The sequence below is a fragment of the Poecile atricapillus genome, chromosome 4 (genome assembly GCF_030490865.1).
Source record: "Poecile atricapillus isolate bPoeAtr1 chromosome 4, bPoeAtr1.hap1, whole genome shotgun sequence".
In the NCBI taxonomy this organism is placed as follows: domain Eukaryota; kingdom Metazoa; phylum Chordata; class Aves; order Passeriformes; family Paridae; genus Poecile; species Poecile atricapillus.
In genome coordinates, this window is record NC_081252.1 from 53,204,814 (window position 1) to 53,223,571 (window position 18,758).

The window sequence follows — 18,758 nt, forward strand, 5'->3', positions numbered from 1 at the left end:
TGTTGATAGTTTTGCCTTGTTATTGTTAAGGGTGTATATGAATCTCTATAATTGAAAATCCAAGTACCTTAAATAAATATTTTGGCTATGCCATACAGCTGCAGCAACTGACAGGATCAGAAGCTACTTATTTGCAGGAACAAACATGTATGTAACAGTGTTGATAATTTTAATAGCATTAATGATATATTTTAAGGGAGAAAACAGACTGATCAGGGCACTTAATTTTCTTTGTCATCTTGATTATTTATTTTGTGATGTTTGAATCACATATAAATAGTTGTACTTTGCTTGGCCCACTGGTATTTAAAAGCAAGGGTTTCAGCTGTGCTCATTACAATGACAAGCACTAAATTCTGAGCACTGTAAAAGGAGTTGAAGGAGTGAGAAGCATTAGGTTCCAGTCCTGAGAATTATAGAGTTGTTCCTTTCATGACGAGCCTTACGGTATTTGATTTGCAGCAGCAGAGGCTGAGGGCAGAGCTGATCTGCCTGTGCCCCAAGGACAGGGCAAGTATTGCCATATGTCACAGGAATGGGAAGTGGTCCAGAAACAGCAGGGAAAATCTTCACCTGTGGAAAATGCTCTAGGATCTTCATTTCTCACATGGATGGGGTAGGTGGATTCCTTGCTAGTCCATTTTACCCCAAATATTGAGAGACTGAAAGAAGTCTGATAGGATTTGAAGTTGATGACTCAGAAAAATCAGGTATTTTTAGCCCTTAGGCTCTCCCCTACAAAATTATGTGCCTTAACTACCTTTGATTGAAGCTTGCTTTTGTGTGGCAGCAAGCACAGATAAACACTTTGTCATTTCATCACAAGAGAAGGAAGTTTTTTTTAACTCATTCAAGTATCTATTAGAAGAATATGTTAAAACAAGCTTTATTTGAGGTATGTTAGAGACCTCAAAGCTATTCATTACATTGGCCAGTACATTTGTGGAAAAAACAGCTTCTCTGTGGCATGTTTAATGCTGTATTTCAGCAAAGGGAACCGTGCCACCTTGTGGAAAACTGTAGCAGTTGTCTTCCCCCAGAGTGTCAGCTTCTGCTAAGATTGAAACACTGCAAAAATGCCTATTTTGGGAAAAGCATGTAATATAATTTATGAAATTGTTGTAAGAAAAGTGACTTCTGCAGCAACACATTTAAGCATTCATAATTGTCAGTAAAGAACAAATGTTTCACTGTGAATAATGTGCTTAAGATGCAGTTCATAGTTTGATATCCATGGCATCTCGGTCAGGCTGTCTGCAGAGGGTCATAAAGGAGAAGTGGAAAGAGGAGAATTACTACATTCAGCTTCTTAATTTCTGTAATTTATTTTGGCAGAAATTTCTTGAAGAGATGGCTCATTGTGCTTGATGAGGATCCTAGTTCTGCATGTGAAACATGCGCAGCTAGAAATGAGTTTTGAATTGGTGCTTCCCAGGAGACGGATCATAACCTTCCTGGTTAATTTATAGAGCAATGTGTGCCTTCCTAATTGAGTTTCTAGGAAGGCAAAAGATGCTTTTACCAGTCCCAGACTGTAAATTCTTCTGGGTTGTCTTCTTTTTCATTGTTATAAAATGTGATGTCCCTATGTAAAACCATAGGAAGGTGCTAAATTTTTTCTTATGTCCATATATATAAACAGAACCTCCTGGGAAACCTGTCACTGTCCCTAGGAATGGATGAAAAATGGAAAGCCCATGTAACTGATTTTCTCTAAAACCTTTTACAGATTGGCTTGTTTGGCCTGACATTTGGACGTGCCTTTATTTTCTCCTTTTCTCTTTGGGCATGGATTTTCAAATTCTCTATCCACATTAGTCTGCTCAACAAAGCTTCACTTCTCCAGCCTTACCATTTTAGAGCAGTTTTCGCTATATACCATTATCTAAGAATGGGAAGAATGTATTGAAACCTGTGGAAGTCCTAGGCATTTACTCCAAAAGACTGTTTACTACTTTAGAATCAATAAGTGTTCTGTATCTCAAAGGAAGAGAATGAGACTATTTCCAAGAGAGAGAATATCAGGAGATGTTAACAGGTATTTAAATCTAGTGATTCACCTGTAGGTGAATGAAAACACTCTTGGAGACATAGAAAGTGAATTGGTGATAATTTTCTAGGAATTAATTGGGTTTTAGGGTTTAACCAGATGGCCTTTGGCAAGCTGACTTGTGGCTGTTGTGGCCTGTAAATCAAAATAATCCATCTAAGCACTGTCAAAATAATTTTACAAAATACTATGTGCTCCACAAAGATTGAATATCCCTATCTTCACTGCTTTTCTTACTATGGAAGCAGGTGTATGTGTTTTGGATATTGTATATTTGCTGCTTTCTGTTCCTTTCCCAAAGCAAAAATGCTGCCTAGACACAGGATCATGTGTAAATATGCAGCATATGTACCCTTGGGGATAGGCATGAATCTGATTTCTGACCCAAGTAAAGACTTAACCTGAGAGGAGCTTTTGCCATGCCCAGCAATCCCAAGAAAGGATTCTTTTTTTACAGTCAGAGTAGCTTCTAAAATTCTTGGTGCAAGCAGGGGGTATTCAGCATTTTCCAGCACTATACTTCAGACTGCATTACAGTCTTCTCACAAGCTCACAAAATGCTTCAGAAAGCCTCAGTTCAATTAATTTCAATGAATTAAATTTAAGGTATTCATTCCATCTTAAATCTCTTTACAAAAGGAGATCAGGTCTAAAGGAGAAATAGGGTATCTTCAACAGTTTTGCTTCTAAAGTGGTATTTTGGCTTGGTTTTGGATTAGGAATTTATTTCTTTCAAAAAAATCTTTTGTTTTCATTCCCTAGGAAATAGCACGAGAAGAAATCTTGTACCCGTTCCTTTATTCTTAAAAGGGAACCACAATATATAAACCCTTGTATTAATTTCAAGTTTAGAATAAAGTGGTTTTTGTGGGGTTTTTTCCCACCTTGACTAGTCCTACTGACCAGCTGATTCAATTGTAATTCTCCCTTCCACCTCTGCAGCTCCTGGGTAGCTATGGTGAGTGATGGGGGTGGCTGTTTCTAAACTGGTTTGTTGCCTCTGAATTTGGCTGTTTGCCCTTAGCAGCATTAAGACACCCTCCCATCCATAGAGATGCTGCAGGTAAATGATGCAGGTGCTTGAAAATTTTCTGCTTCAAAAGCAGTTTCAGAAATAGCTACCTAAAGCACTAAAATACATATCCTCAATGATTTATTTTTTTTAATAGTCTTTTTCATGTTGTGCATTAGACCTTTCTGAGAATGTGTTTGCTTGTTATTTATCTCTGTGAATCATAGTTATTACTATTGACATCTGTTGTGTCATTAGGTAAAAACTGGTAATATCATGATGTGATGTACATCATAATACAGATTTCCATCTAGAGGCTATTTGTTTCCGCCTTGTTCCTAAATGAAGTCTTGTTTAATCAAATATGAAGATAACTTCAGGGCAGAGGAAGATGTAGCATTTTCCCAAATCTCATGGATTTACTTTATAAGGGCATACAGTTACAGTGTGGTTTTTTGTTATATTACATGTAAAATATAAATATCTGGGATAATACAGCATAATTTCTCAAGACATTCAAGATTATGATGAGATCCTTCAAAATATTACATGTCTTTCACTCCTAGGAATCCCATATATCTCTGGGATCTAATTAGCTGTGGACCAAACATGCACAATCAGGACACAAGTGCCTAAACAGTAAGAGGGATGTAGAGGAGAGATTTTATTAATATTCTTCCTTAGAAAAACACATCACAAAGCCATTCCTCATGTGAAAAAGAATGGAAACTGCTTGAATATTTGCCATTAGTTTCTAAGTTTGTAATGCAAGAATTACGTCTTGAGTTTGGGGGCATTATCAGGATTTGCTTTGTTAAGATACACTGTACAAAGGGTTTACACTGGCCTGTGAGATTTCTGCAGGATTGGGAAAAGAGAAATCATAGGAACACCTTTTTTTGAAATCAAAACAAAATATCTTCACGGCCAGTAAAATTCCAGTATTGACAGTGGCTGTGTCTGCCACAGGTGTGTTGGCCAAGTTTGTCGGTGTAGTAAGAACATAGATACCAAATGCATCATAGGAGGATGAATGATGGAGATGGGAGCTGTGCAGGTCATGCTTTGCCCTTGGAACAATTACTACCTTTGCCATGAGTGGCCAAGTTGTGACCACTGTCCTTGTGGGGACAGCTGCCAGGCAGCTTCCCTGGCTGCCAGTCAGGTGAGGTGACACTGGAGGCAGCCTTGCCTCTGGAATTGCAACTGTGGGACACCCAACGTGCTGCTGTGGCCTCTCAGGCATGGAATACTAGTAAGTGCTGGCTGTGTTTGAGAAAACATGAATGTACCTTTTTTTTTTTTCTTAGTGATGCTGTTTCTTCCATGGTGGCAGTTTCTATTGCTGTGCCAGTGTCATCTACAGTACTTTTCTCATGGAAGTGCACAGTCCAGTTTTTCTTGGCTGGAGTTTGCATACAGCATCTTGCCGTGGACAGCCATGTAACAAACTGTGGTGGTTCAGTAGAACACAGAAAACTTTCTGTGGCCGTTCTGCAGACCAATGGATTCTGTCAGGAAGCAGCTCCTAGTTTAGCACAGACTGGGCTGATATTGCCAGCACACCTCCCTGTCAGCTCACCAGCATCTTTGCTAGTACAGTGCAAAGGTAATCACAACTTGCAACCCTTCATATTCCCCACTTGAGACCAACCGTTTCACTTCTAAAATGACCTATGTAGCCTCTGTCAGCTTCAGCTGTAGAATGGCCTGTTGATTGTGAATTGCTGCGTGAATGTCTGTTCATTGTATTGCTACAAAATGAAATGACAGATATTTTTGTATTTCTCTTTAATTATTTACATTACCTTGCCAGTTTAGGGCAGCTCAGGGAAATAGCTTGTTTCTAGTTTGAAATAAAGTGTTTTCCATTCCATGGCATAGATTTTTAATGGAAAAAAATGCTGTTTGTATTCATGTGTATATATAAATATGTATGTATATTTATTTATATTATATATTGGACATACACATTTTTAAACCAGCATGATACAAACTTGGGGAGTTATTTGTCCATTGTGGCTATCTGAAAGGTACATTTATGGAGGAAGTTCATTTAGAAATCAATTAAAGTGGAACATTGAGTTGAATGACAGAGCAATATTTAGATAACTCTAGCCAGCATGTGTATTTATTTTTAGTTCTACTTCTAAATTTCACTTTAAAAAATGAGAAGTTTTCCTTGTCAAAATTTTCTGCATTTCATCCAAGAGAAAAGGGATAATATTTATCTCTTAAGAGATGTAAAAGCATGAGATGTGCCATACATCATACTGCCATGTTGCGCAGTTCTGCATTATTCTGTACGTTTGGAGATGATGACTCCATGGTGCTTCAAGGAGACTGCGTGACAGTAAATGGGTCCTCAAATGTGGGAGGTGCACCAGGGATCAAGATTTCTGGACTCTGGATTCATGCTTATTTGAGTCTGTTTTGAAAAGTGGGAATTGATCAATAGTGATTTAACTTCATTGACTTTGGATCCTGTTGTAAACATAATTTCTGCAGAAATCAAATTACTTGTAATAATGTTGTTTCTAAAGAGGCATGAAATTCTGACTTCAGTGAAGCTGGAAGGTTTTTCGCCATTGATTCATAAGGTCAAGAGTTCACTTAAAGGTTGTGAGCTCTTCAGGGGTTTGTTTCTTTGTGCATTTTGATTTTTTTAAAATTTTGGATGTCATGCATATTCCCTTTGAAATTATGCACCAGTACTAAATAAAGTACTGCTGATGGCATTAAAAGCACTTATATCTGTCAGCCTGAAGAAGAGCCTACATTGGAAAAACACAACATTTCAGGTTAAAGTTAACAAGCGCAGAGCATTAATTTTAAAGAAAGGAATGCACATGTTCTTTATGCTCTATAAACTCCTGCAGGGTTTGTCTCTGCTGACAAAGCACACGTGTGTGTTTGTTGAGGTCATGTTTGTTTGTCTTAGAATAATGAAATCTGCTCAGGTTATCCTGACAGTTCAGTTACTCTGCAAGATAGACCTGAATTTGAACATCCTTCATTAGTTTCTAGTGAAAAATATGACTGGCTTTTCTTAAATGAGGAAGTACAAGTTTTATTTCACTGTATTAAAACAAAGCCCAAACCACACTTGGCTAACATCAAAGTGCATAAACCCATCCCTTAGGATCTGAAGTCAACCTATCTGTAAAGCATCTGAAGTGAAAACCTGTTCTTGCTGAGAAGACCGGAGAAAAGAATAAGGTGATTTTGATTTCTTCCTCAGAGGGGGGTGTCAGTAGAGAATAGTAGTGTCCATTCTATTTTTTGCTAAAATGACTGGGTTTTAAAAAATCTTGAACCAGCACAATGTTCCTGCAATATTTTCTTGTCTTCATAGATTTGACCTCTGGCTGTAAGCCAGGGGGAACAACTGAGACAGAAGCATTAAGCTCAAAACAAGAGAGGGTCTTTTGTCATCCTATACTTCCAGCCTGCAGGTCTGGAAGAATGAGACTGTAGTGGCTTGGAGAATGACTGTGAAAGCAGAAAAACTTATACTGACTGCCTCTAAAGTAATTTATTACAAAGGTTATTCTATAGTATTTGTAAAGTCTCCATATTTAATTCTAGGGGAGTTTAGTTTATAATTATCTGCCTGAAATAGTATTTATTAGTGATTTCTGAATTCTGTTGTGACCTGAATATTTCTATGCTTATTTTTGCATTTCATGTGCATTTTCAGTAATTCAAGTAAGACAAGATGAACTAAAGCAGGAAGCTGGAAATGTTGAGAAGTCTTATTAGTATGTTTTTTATTAAGCATTTTGAATTTTTTGTAGCTAAGAACTTTTATGTGACATCTGTGAGTATTTCTTTGAGGAAATAGATGCACTGAAGTCTCTTCATGTCAATTAAGTGAAAGCGCTTGTTCATTAATTGCATAAGTTCTTTTTATTCTCTTGTTACTCTATCTTTGATCTTCTCTAGTATTTTCATCTGAAATCAATGTAAGGCAAATATACTGGAACATACTTCTTCCTCAGAATAGGAGGATAATATGTTATGATACTTGATCTTCCAAAGCATAAAATGATATGATCACTCTTTTTATTTTCAAACTATCAAGAAAAATGCAAGTGAAATTTTGAAAGTTATGTTGGCTGCAAAATAAATGGTTAATTATGTGACCTACATGCTGTGTCTCAGGCACAAACCTGCTCAGTGGTCTGTGATAAAAGGCCTCATTAAATACTGTAGTGATTTACGCATATCTGCAGGCAGATATAACCTTTAAAAAGGAAAAATATAAAAGGAAACAAAGAGAAACTGCTTAAAACCAAGTCCTGTGGGCTTGGAAGTAGAGAAGAAACAAGTAACACATTTAAAGCATCAAGGCAAGCATACTCAATGCAGATGTGTTCACAGTGGCTGCCCCCACCTGTGAAATATAAAAAGTCATCTGTCTGTGGTCTTGTAATGTTCATTGGTTTGTTGTTCTCAAACCAATGTTCTAATTCATTTTCACCCTATAGTGGGATCTTTTCTATCCACAGCTTTATGACCCATCCAGTTTCCAATACTACTCTGCCATCAGTCATGTGCACTTGATCTCTTGTCCTCTTTTTAGTGCGGGATTGTATTTGCTCTGTTTTTCTTGATTATTTTATTTTTATTTTCTGTAATGCTACATGCTTAGCACTGCATGAGGCAACAGCTAGAATGTGCATTTGCTTATGGTTAGAACTTTGTCACAGTTCTGTGGTCCTGCCAAAGCTCCTTCCAGAGTTCCTCTTGGAAAAGCTGCTGCAGAGCAGAACTTTGCCCTGTGGTGAAGGGTTTGCAATGGCAAAGAGCAAAAGTGTGGTCTGTGGTTTGCTCATTTCTTCAGTCCTAAAGTTCCCCAGGCAATTTTTTTGCATCAGAATTGCACTTCAAGAGAGGTTTACACCTCTATACAGCGTTCAGATGGCAGCATTTATTCATTTGGTTATTAGGTTACAGATCATTAACCCTGAAACATTAATTGGATTTGCAACTATTCGAACATAGGCTCCCCAGAACTGTAAAACCAAGCAGCAATACCTGTGTTTTCATTTTTGCTCATCTGTCTTTTCATGGGCTAGTGTCTGATAAGGTAGATTTTTTTTCCTCTGTGCAATTTCTTTACACAATGTCCTGTGTATCCAGGCAGGAAATGTGAAGTCTGTAGTCAAGATAAAAATACAAGATTATTGACTTACCATGGTTTAAGTGATATTTTTTTCATTCACTTTTCTCAGCCACACAGTGTTTGTGGTAGTATCTTTGATCTTCCCAATCCCAAGCAGCAATGTTTGCACAGTATACAATTCCTAAGTATCTTTCATCCTGCTGTATATATCAACTTCTTTTGTTTCTCTTCAAACCTTTTTTTCTCTGCCAGCTCTTGAAAAGTGTCTCAGGGCAAGCAGACAGCCTGACCAGGCTCAGAAAACCTTCTCTAAGAGAGAAAATAGATTAGACTACAGTAAACCAAAAGTTGGCATTGGGATTACTTTGAAATTATGACAGGCCAATAATTATTAATTGCCACTAATTATCTCTAAGCCTTGAGCAGAGATGCATAACAAACTGGCATTGCCAGGAATGATGGTTTTACTGAGCTCATAGACTCTTAATGGAGAAAAGCTAGACTCTGGTTTTTTAGCTTGGCTTGGTTTGCCTCTAGGTGTTAGTTCCAGAAGACAATAAGAGTGCATTATCAAAGCTCTTTGGAGTCAAAGGAAGTAATTTGTCTCTTGTCTTGTCAGTATCATTGGTGGGAGGCAGGGAACCGATGCTGTGTTAATGTGTTAGAGTACCAAGCAATTCTGCTCTCACACCTAACTCAGCCACCCATGGTCTAAAAATTGGGTCATATCTGACTAGAGACACTAGGTGGTTTGTTTCTGCTGGGTTTTGTGCTCTTTTGTTTGTGAGTAGAATGTTGAGTCTTTTTAGGGTTTATTGAGAGGTTTTTGTTTGCAGTGAGTTTCTGGAAAATTGGTTTGCTTTCTGAAGCTGTTCTGAAGCATTTTGTTTGGGTTATGGTAAGGACTTCTTGTGAAACACACAAAAACTTGTCAGGTGCCAGGAGCCAAGGGTTTTCTCATGTCTACCTCACTTGGAAGCACCCAGAGGGATTAGAAGCAGGGAAGGAAGCCAGGTCCTTCACATGGAGCGAAATATTTGGGGTAGACAAGAGTGTTTTCATTCAACTCACTGTACTGTTTTGACAGTGGGCTCCATAAATATAGTGGATGATGCCACCAGAGAATTTCAAACAGAATAAAAAAAAGGCCAGGAAAATAATATCAAAACAGTTCACCATCTTTAGTAATAAGACATTTACCTGCTGTCAAGTTGACCTGATAGTCTTTCATCTTTTTTGGGCCTTCTTAAGATACACTCTGTTCAGTGCAAGGGCTGTATAGGTTGGATGGGCCTCTGAGCAACCTAATCTGGTGAAAGGTGTCCCTGCGCAGCAGGGGAATTGGAAAAAGACAATCTTTAAGGTCTCTTCCAACCCAAAGCATTCTGTGGTTCCATATTTATCCTTGTGTTCAGAAAGCAGCTAACAAATTGTAGATGTGGTTGAGATGTGAAGAGCAACAAGGAAACAGTATTGTATATTATTATTATTATTATTGTATATATTTAGTTCTTCACCTCTCTTATGATTTAGAAAATGTTTCTCTCTGCTAGTATTCTACTATTTAATTTAATATTTAAATACTTGTAAAGAAAAAACAAAAACCTTTCTTCTGGTACAGTAAAAATCAGTATTTTTAAAGCTTGCAAAGATAAATATTTAATAGCCCAGTGGGTATAGCAGCACTTCTAGCAAGATTCATGAGCATGTGATGTGCCTGAAACAACTCTGCAACCTTAAGATTAGATCACCTTAATAATTGCTTTAAACTGTTAAAAATGTTTAAAAATATTTATTTTAGTACATTGTGTAGCCCTGAAGTTAGGAGCACCCCTTCCTTTGTTCCTTATTTCACCTTCTCCTTCTTTGCCCTTTAGAACTGAAATTCAGCATTTTTGTGGGTTTCCAGCACAGCTGGGTCAGGAAGCAGCACTGTGGGAGAATTTGCATGTTGATTCCTTTGTTTGCAAAGGAAAAAAAAAAAACAAAAAAAAACATCCACAGGAAAGCTGGAGGCATGAAAGGCTTTAATTTTTTTTTTTACCTACACTCACTAAAGGGTTTTACACAATTGCAGAGTGTCTTTGCTGTCTGATATCTGAGATGGCCTACATCATTAGTGACTCACTGGAGTGGGTACCAGAGGTACAGGAAGCAGGCTCTTGGGCTGGTTTTCCTGCTTGGTGGAGTGAGCCTGGATGAATGCATTGTGCAAACTCAAAGAAGGCTGAAGGAGAAGTTTTAAAGGGAGGGAGAAACTCATTCATATTTTTATCCACTGGTGAATTTTAGTCTTCCCTCACTTTGGCAGAGTTGACAGGGCAGTTGTTCCCAAACAGCACACACAGACTGTGTGTGAGCTTGATCAGCTCACTGACTTCACAGCAGGTTTTAGAAGGTGGCAAGTGAATTTTTGGCTTTCGAGCTCTGAAGCTGATTTATTGACTGCATCTTAAGAAGGATTGGTGGCTGCAGCATGGGCCTGTTGCAGCTCCTGGGCTGGGTGGCAGTGTGCTGCTGGAGGCAGCAGGGCTCCCTCCCAGCAGTCACCAGCACCGCCTTCCTTCCAGCAGCTCCCGGGATCCTTGTCTGCTTTCCCAAGGACCCGGGGGATGCTGCTGACAGCAAAGAAAGCTGTGTGGCACAAGGCAGCAGTGCTCAACCATGAGTGCTGGTCTACTATTGCTGAACCTCTAGGGAACATCTAAAGCATTTGGTGTGTCTGCTCAGGAGGTACAACAGTAAGCACTCATAGTTCTGAGTGAAACACCTCTAACATTCTCTGGAAGACGTCTTGGTCTCATAGACAAACTCCTGCTGACTTAGTGTGAGGTCTGTATTTCTCCCACCATAATGCCTGAGAGCAAATGAGCAGGTTTTGGTGTTTTTCTTTTATTCTCTGCCTTTGTAGATATAGGGTAGAGGTGGTGCCGTTCAATTTCTTCCATTTTGTTTTGTTTGTAAAATGTACCATATGTGCAAAATAATATTGCCTTAGTTTGTTCTGCCAACTGAGTATTCTGGTTGGATAAACATCTTTCTGCTAAAAAATGTATAATTAGAATGTTTTATTTTAAAGGTAATTTTGAATTTCTTCTAGAAAAAGCCTACTTTCCTCTTATGATAGCTTATCTTCTTCTTCGCTTTGAATTTGTTATTATTTGCTACCTTAGGTAAACTTACTATAGAAGTGATTGCTGTAATCCACAAAAAAATTTAATTTTCTGGTTAAAAGCCAGATAGTGAGTATCTCACAAGAGACATAATCCAGTAGTGTTTTCTTTCTTTTCAACTAGAATTCTAGATTCTAGCTAAAATTTCAATTCTACTCTATCTGTAGTTGTGCTTTTTCTTTTATTGTTTTTGTATTTGTGTGTATCCTAATATTTACTGCTCCCTTGTTTCCTCCTTTATGTTAACAAAATAATTTTAATTGAAAGGCATTACTGTTACCTCCGCAGGCATCTTTCTTAGCATGTCATGTGTTCTTCTTTGTTCCTTTGAATGTTTTCACCTTGCCATTTACAAATTAGATTTTCATTTACTTATTTTTGAGCATAAGCCCATCTACAAGGCCTTAATTTTTTTTCCTGTTCTAGATGGAGATCTTTAACCTTAACTGCCTAGTTGATGATGTATGACAAATGTTTTTTGGTTTTATTCTCAGTGCTTTGCTGTGCGATCTCTGGGCTGGGTAGAAATGGCAGAAGAAGATCTGGCTCCTGGAAAGAGCAGTGTTGCTGTGAACAATTGCATCAGACAGCTCTCTTACTGTAAAAATGACATCAGAGACACTGTTGGCATTTGGGGAGAGGTAAGAACAGAACTTCTCCTCCTCTTGGAACATGCCTCTTGCATCATAACACATCTCAAAGGACCAGTTCTGTAGGCAGCTACGCCCATGTTTGACAGCTACGTCTGTGTTTGGGGTTTCACTACCTCAGCCTGGCACTGCCAAATATACAGAAGCGTTCAGCGAAAATGTTGACTTTGTTGTTCCAAACTGCTCAGGACAGCAGATGCCACAAAGAGCTCACTTTCATGTTATATCTGTGCTAGTACACACCTGTGCAGTGGTATTGTTGGGAACACACAGGCCAAACTGTTGGAATTCAGTGTAAGTCTTCCTCCTGACCAGAGGTTTGAAAGTGTTGCTTTGTAACAACATTTTCAAAGATTTCACAATGACAAAGGGCTTTAAGTAAAACCACACTGGCAGGGTTGTGGTTCTGAAGTGTATGAGAAGATTGGAACAGATGGACAGATGGTTTGTCTTATGATGATTATTTTATCAGTGTTTCAGAAGGAAATTAATGATATGTCATCAGTCTGTCTGTTGGCTCCTCTCCAATAACTCTTGTATCTCTGCACCAGTGTCATCCAGTTTTGAAGGACGCCAGATTCCCACACAGTGAGGGAAAAAGAGAAAGCCCAGCTTTCCTCTTTCTTGGTTTGCTGAAGGATCAGTGTGCTCTCATTGACTGAACCACGGTTGCTCTGTGCTTCTTTCTGAGTTGGCAGCAAATAGAGGATAATGCTGTGGGAACTCAGGGTAAACTTTAGGTTTTGTGATGTGGAAAATAGGTGTGCTGGGGACAGATGAAGAAGTGGAAGATGTTGAGGGGTCAGTAAGTGAAACAAGGAGGGAAAAGTTGGGACATACAGAGGGCACAGGAGACAAAGCCACAGTAAAACATCTTTTTTATTTGATTGTTCATGAAACAACTTAAACGTCTGCCAAATCTTACTTTCTGCCTCTCTCCTGACATATTTTCGGAAGGGTTACACTACTGTGAATTTGCCACACAAGATCTGAATACAAAAGTGACGAAAGAGTGAATGTTGTAACTTTTCCTTGTGTGATCTAAGAGAAATGGCACTGCCAAACTAAAAAGAAATCAAAAGAAAGAGTAGTCTATGTTTCATGAAAGATTTCAGGAAAAATGACATTCAATCTCCCAAGTTATTGTTCCAGTCTATGGCTCGAGTCCACCATCCTGACTATGACCACAGCAATGCCAAGATGCTACAGGGGAGCTACTGAAAGAAAGTGCCCTTAAAAATTAAAATTATGTTTAAAGGAACACATTTAAAGTGTTACATCTATTTAAAATAATTTCAGAAGGATTTTTATATGTAAGAAATATATATTGTACATATAAATGAACAAAATAATACTGTTTTCCTTTCTTCCTTACACCTGGGAACAGTTTTATTAAGATAATATATCTAGACAAGCAATTAGAGATGTGTTAGTCATGGACTTTGGACTTACTGCTGACCCTAGGAGAGAAAAAAACCCAGCATCTTTATATGTGTGTAATCTCATCCATTTTTCAGCACTTTGAACAATTTGAAATATATTGTTTACTTTGAACTCTCATGATTTATGAGTTAGTGTTCACATTTTTTTATATTTCTCTCTGTCAATCCCCTTGTTTTTTGTTGAAAACCGTTTGTTTTCAAGCCAAGCCAGTGAAAAGTTTTGGTTCTCTTGAATGGATGTTTAAATTAAGAGTGCTATTCATTAAAAAAAAAAAAAAAAAGAAAAATCTGCTTGACAAAACAATAGAGACACTGTGCTTGAATAGGTGGCTCCTGAAATAAATTGTCTTCCTGATTTTAAGAGTTCATTACATCCAAACACATTTTTCTGCCTGCAGTATAAGGATTCAAGAGTGATTAGAAAAGGCACATTTTGGAGAGGAGCCTGAAAAAATTATACTCCATCACTGATGAATCAGATGGAGCAATTATAGCAGGAATCTATTATGAAGCGAAATTACTACATGTAGGAATTTCAAGATTGCCTAAAGATTTACTTTAGCTAGAATGTAATGAAATTGGGGTAAGGACTAGTCCCAAGTTTTCATGATTTAAAAATCTGCAAAACAAACCACAGAAACCTCCCACACCCTGGGTAAAATCTTGACCTGCAGAAGCTTAGTGGATTTAATGTGGGATTTCATGCCTTTTGCTCCAAAAAAAAATTACTATAAATTTTGAATTTCTACTGTTCCATAAAATCTAAAAAGAAGAACACTATTCATCTGTTTGTGTTGCTCTTTTGCCATGAATTACATTATAATATCACTTATATGAAAAAGATATCTTCTTGCCATTGACCTATATACTACAGCCTGTAACGCTTCTAGAAAAGACTGCTGGGATTGAGCCTCTCTTTCCTTCATTCACTTTCCTTCTATGGCTCTTCCTCATCTCAAACCATCAGATCTCTGCAGCTCTTCGGCAGTCTGAGACATTAAAGCCTGTGTTCAAGCTCCTAGCCTGTCTAAATAATTTCTTTTTGACCCATGCAGTGCTTTCATCTCTAAAATAGCTTTTGTACAATAAGGCAACAAAATTTAGCAAAATTTATTGCTTCTGGCTGCAGACAAGTGATCCCCCTGAGCATTGCAAGGATAATTTCCTGTGACTTATGTTGCTTATCTGCTCATTCTCCAATTTTTTTCCAGCTAATTTGAATTCCATTTTGTTACTCTAATCCCAGTGTATTTTGCATGAATAACATATTTTTCTTTCTTGTAATAATTTCCTTCTGGAACAAATATATAAGTATAAAATGGGTCCAAAAAGCAATCTTTGTGACACTTGGTAGCATTCTTCACACAATTTGGTTACTGCTTCTGACCTCCAAGCAAATTTCTCCCTTTTTTTCTTTGTGATGTTTCTTTTTTCTGTCTGCACTAACATCTCAATGCTGCTGGTTTGCCCCATTTTTTTGCATGACTACCACAGCTACATCTGTTTCTACTTCTCTAGAAGCAGCCTGTATGTCCAGCCTTGCACCTCAGCCACAGATGTGATTTTTCCATTAGGCAAAATATGCTTGTGTTGGCTCATACCAGGTGTCACCTATCTCTCCCACATCCCTCTTGGTACTTGTACTGTCAACTCAGTGTCACAGCTTCCCTTGCAATCCCTGTTAGGAGATCTGGGGTTGGGAGAGGAGATGGGCAGTGCCTGCCCCTTGCTGCCTTGCCTACAAACAGTGGCAGAAAGCCCTCACCGAGTGACATTAATGTATTTCTTATCCAGACACAACATTAGACATCATAAAGACTTGAGCCACAGTAATCAAGTGGGAAGAGGGTTTCTGTGTCACTGAGGTGAAGAAAAAGGTCAGTTTTGAAACATTAGTCAGCTGGGATTCAGACCCTTTCCATTCTTTCTGTTCATGTATAGATTCTGTCAGAAAAGTAAGGAAACAATATGTTTAGCTGATAGCTTCCACCTTCTTATCAGCGGGAGCTTATCTTATTGCTCAGCAATAGGTCCAGGATAATTTCTGCAGGATCTCATGGTCTGAAGAATCTCTGTACAGCCTCCAAGAAGAGGGATATTACATGTGATAGAAGAGGCAGCAGACCTATTATGAATGCTGTCAAGAGAAGGAAGATAAGCATTTGTGAATTAGCATCAAAAGGAAAATTGTCTCTAAATTTGTCTCCTGTAAGAGAAATAAGCATTATCTTTGCTCTTACATGCCAGAAGAATTGTGGAGAAGTCCTGGCTCCAAGATTCTGCAGTCACTAGCAAAATTCACATTCAGATCTTAATGCTAGGTTTTCCCCTTTCATCTCTCTTCAAAGAGTAAATCATTTGACACGTACAAATTGCTGTCTGTTCCCATAATCCATTGGTTAAAATTTATGGAAACAAAACACTTTGAAGGGAGAAACTCTGCCTCAAAAGTACTGGTTTTGATATAAGCTTTTACTGTGAGGACAGACCGTGTCTTCTCATATATTTGGAAGAATTTACTTAAAAACAGATAAACACATAACTTGTTGAATAACTCAATAGTTTGGGTCTGAATGAGTTGTATTTAAAAGATATCAAAGCTTTTTGTGATTGAGATTGTTTAAAAATGTAGTAGCAAGATAACATCTTAGATCTTTCTCACACCAGAAGTATGTGAAGTTTTTTTCATTTACTCTTGGAACAACCTAAAGCTTTGAGTAAAGATGAAGCTAGTCTGAACAGCACAGTCATAACGCCTTGAGCCCAGCCAGTTTGAAAGGGTTATGTACTGTGTAATTGTACTTTGTCTGGAACTGCAGGGCAAAGACATGTACCTTATACTGGAAAATGACATGCTGAACCTGATTGATCCCATGGACCGCACGGTTCTGCACTCGCAGCCCATTGTGAGCATCAGAGTCTGGGGCGTGGGGCGTGACAATGGTCGGTGAGTGTTCACTCTTGTCTGTCTTGACTTGATGCTGTTTCAGTCTGCTAATAAATAGTACACATTATTCTGTCCCAGGGCCTATGAGAAGGTGGGTAAATTCTTTTTGTTGCTGCTGTTACTTTTTAAACTCTGTGCTTTTGGTAGTGTATTGCTTATATACTGTTTTGTTAAACCTTCATTGAACAAGCCTTTCAGATTAACTCAGGTACATAAAACTGCAAACATGTAACATTGATTTGTTTCAGATAGATGTAGTACATTGTGGTATAAAAGCATGTTTTCAAATGTATCTCGTAGTATGTTTCTCCTGGCTATGTGAAAGCATGTCTTCCTGCTGGTTCAATTTAAATGTACTACCACTGCTCTGACTGTAGGCATGTGTTTCCACTTTCTTGAGATACTTAATGTGATGGAGAAAAAAATTGTATTAAGGGGAAAATATTTGATTTAAGTAATTACTGTTACTTCTAGTTCTTGATATAAGAAAATTCCCAAGGGTGTTGCAGAAAGCTGAGGTTTGTCCCTGAGATGTGCTGCCTGCGAGCTGAAGTTGTTCCCTATGGTAGGGAGCAACCAGGAATGTGTGCTAAAGGCCTTCCTGCCCTGGAAGCTGTCTTTCCTTGGGTTTCCTTCCTGACTGATCTTTTGGTGGCTTTCTTGTTTGTCATGTAACATTGCTGTGGAAACAGTGTTGTGAAAGTGACTTATATAGAGCAGGACAGTGAGCAGTCTCCCAGTCTGATTGGGCATTTTGATGTAACGAAAATATTGCCATTCCCATCAAGAAAGTCCAGGATCTTAGGACAGTACCCCTCCTGACACAAGGATAGAAAGTAACACTGTTTTGAGTAACACTAGCAAGCTTTTTGTGTCCATGTTTGATAATCTCAAATCCTGCATGACCAATACTGGCTGTGTGGAATAAGCAGATCTCTGGACAAGAGAAGGGTTGCTGATGTCATTTATCTGGACTCCTGAAAGGCTTTTGGTACAGTCTCTACTACATTCTTCTTTCTAAATTGGAGAGATATGGATTTGATGAGTGGCCTGTTAAATGGATGTGAAAGTGGTTTGATAGTTGCATCCAGATGGTAGTTATCAATGGCTTAGAGTCCCAATGGACATCAGTGACATGTGGTGTCCCTCAGGGATCTGTACTGGGACCAGTGTTACTTAATCTTCACCTAATGTGACCTTTCAGTACCTGAGGGAATTTACAGGAAAGAGGGGGTGAGACAGTTTACAAGAGCATGCAGTTGGCAGGTTAAGGAAGAATGGTTTCAAACTGAGAAGAGTAGATTTAGATTACATCTCAGGAAGAAGTTCTTTACTGTGAGAGTGGTGAGGCACTGGAACAGGTTGCCCAGAGAAGCTGTGGATGCCCCATCCCTGGAGGGGTTCAAAGCCAGCTTGGATGGAGCTCTAAACAACCTGGTCCAGTGAAAGGTGTCCCTGCCTAAGGCAGGGGAGTTGGAAACAGATGATCTTTGAGGTCCCTTCCAGCCCAAGCCATTCTGTGATTGTCAAGGTATTTGCGATAGTAGGGGTTTGGGTTTTTTTGTCTCTAACTTTTGATAGAAAATGTAATTTCAAACATGAACAATCTTTCCTAGTAAAACATTTTCTGAAACTTGTTTTATCTGCCTCAAAGTTTCTGATTACCAGTGGCTAAATTTTTAAAAGGAAAGGTGACTAATTCTTTAGGTGACTAGAGGTTTCTAATTTTTTTACTCTTATAAATGACTGATAGTTGACTTGGCGTGGGTTAACTGTTTTTCACTTCCATTGGTACAGATTTTTCAGAGATCTAAAAGGGGAAAATCCAGTTTGAAATGCTGGGAAATAAAAAGGTTTTAACTCCTAATGAATAAAGCATTAGAATTCTTTGTTCGCATTAGAAAATGGGTGCGTTACACATTTCCCTTCAAGTCAGTTTTTGTAGTACCTTGTTTCAGTCAGAAAATAAATAGAGCATTTTAAGGAACACCAAAATGTGATGCAGCTTTACAGAGTAAAGCTTTGATTTTCATTAATGTTTTTAAAGCATTTACAATTCTTTTCCCAAATACTTACGTTCCTTTGTGAAATAAAATTATTCCATTATGTTCTTTATAAAATAAGATAATGAACCATATTTCTTCAGGCTGGGGTACCTGCTTTTCCTAAAGACAGAGCTGGGCATGGATGTTTTTAGGAAACATTTAAGAGAAATGTACTTTTTGCAATCATGTGGCACCAATAACATAGTATTTGGTGAAATGTATCTGGGGGTGGGAGGCAATAGCAGACACTCCTAGATGAACATAAGCCCTCTCAACAGGGCAGGAGCTGTTGGGAAAGGTTGTGTGTGCAC

The 18,758-nt window shown here is 38.3% G+C and overlaps 1 protein-coding gene across 14 annotated transcripts in view; it reads left to right on the forward strand.

Annotated features, from left to right (window-relative positions):
- APBB2 (amyloid beta precursor protein binding family B member 2) overlaps nucleotides 1–18,758 on the forward strand; it is a 168,745-nt gene that overhangs the window by 112,786 nt on the left and 37,201 nt on the right. For all 14 annotated transcript variants that reach the window (XM_058837859.1, XM_058837861.1, XM_058837857.1 and 11 more), the window contains 2 exons: nucleotides 11,858–12,004; nucleotides 16,275–16,402. In XM_058837859.1, the coding sequence (XP_058693842.1) occupies nucleotides 11,858–12,004; nucleotides 16,275–16,402 (275 nt within the window). The remainder of the gene's footprint in view (nucleotides 1–11,857; nucleotides 12,005–16,274; nucleotides 16,403–18,758) is intronic.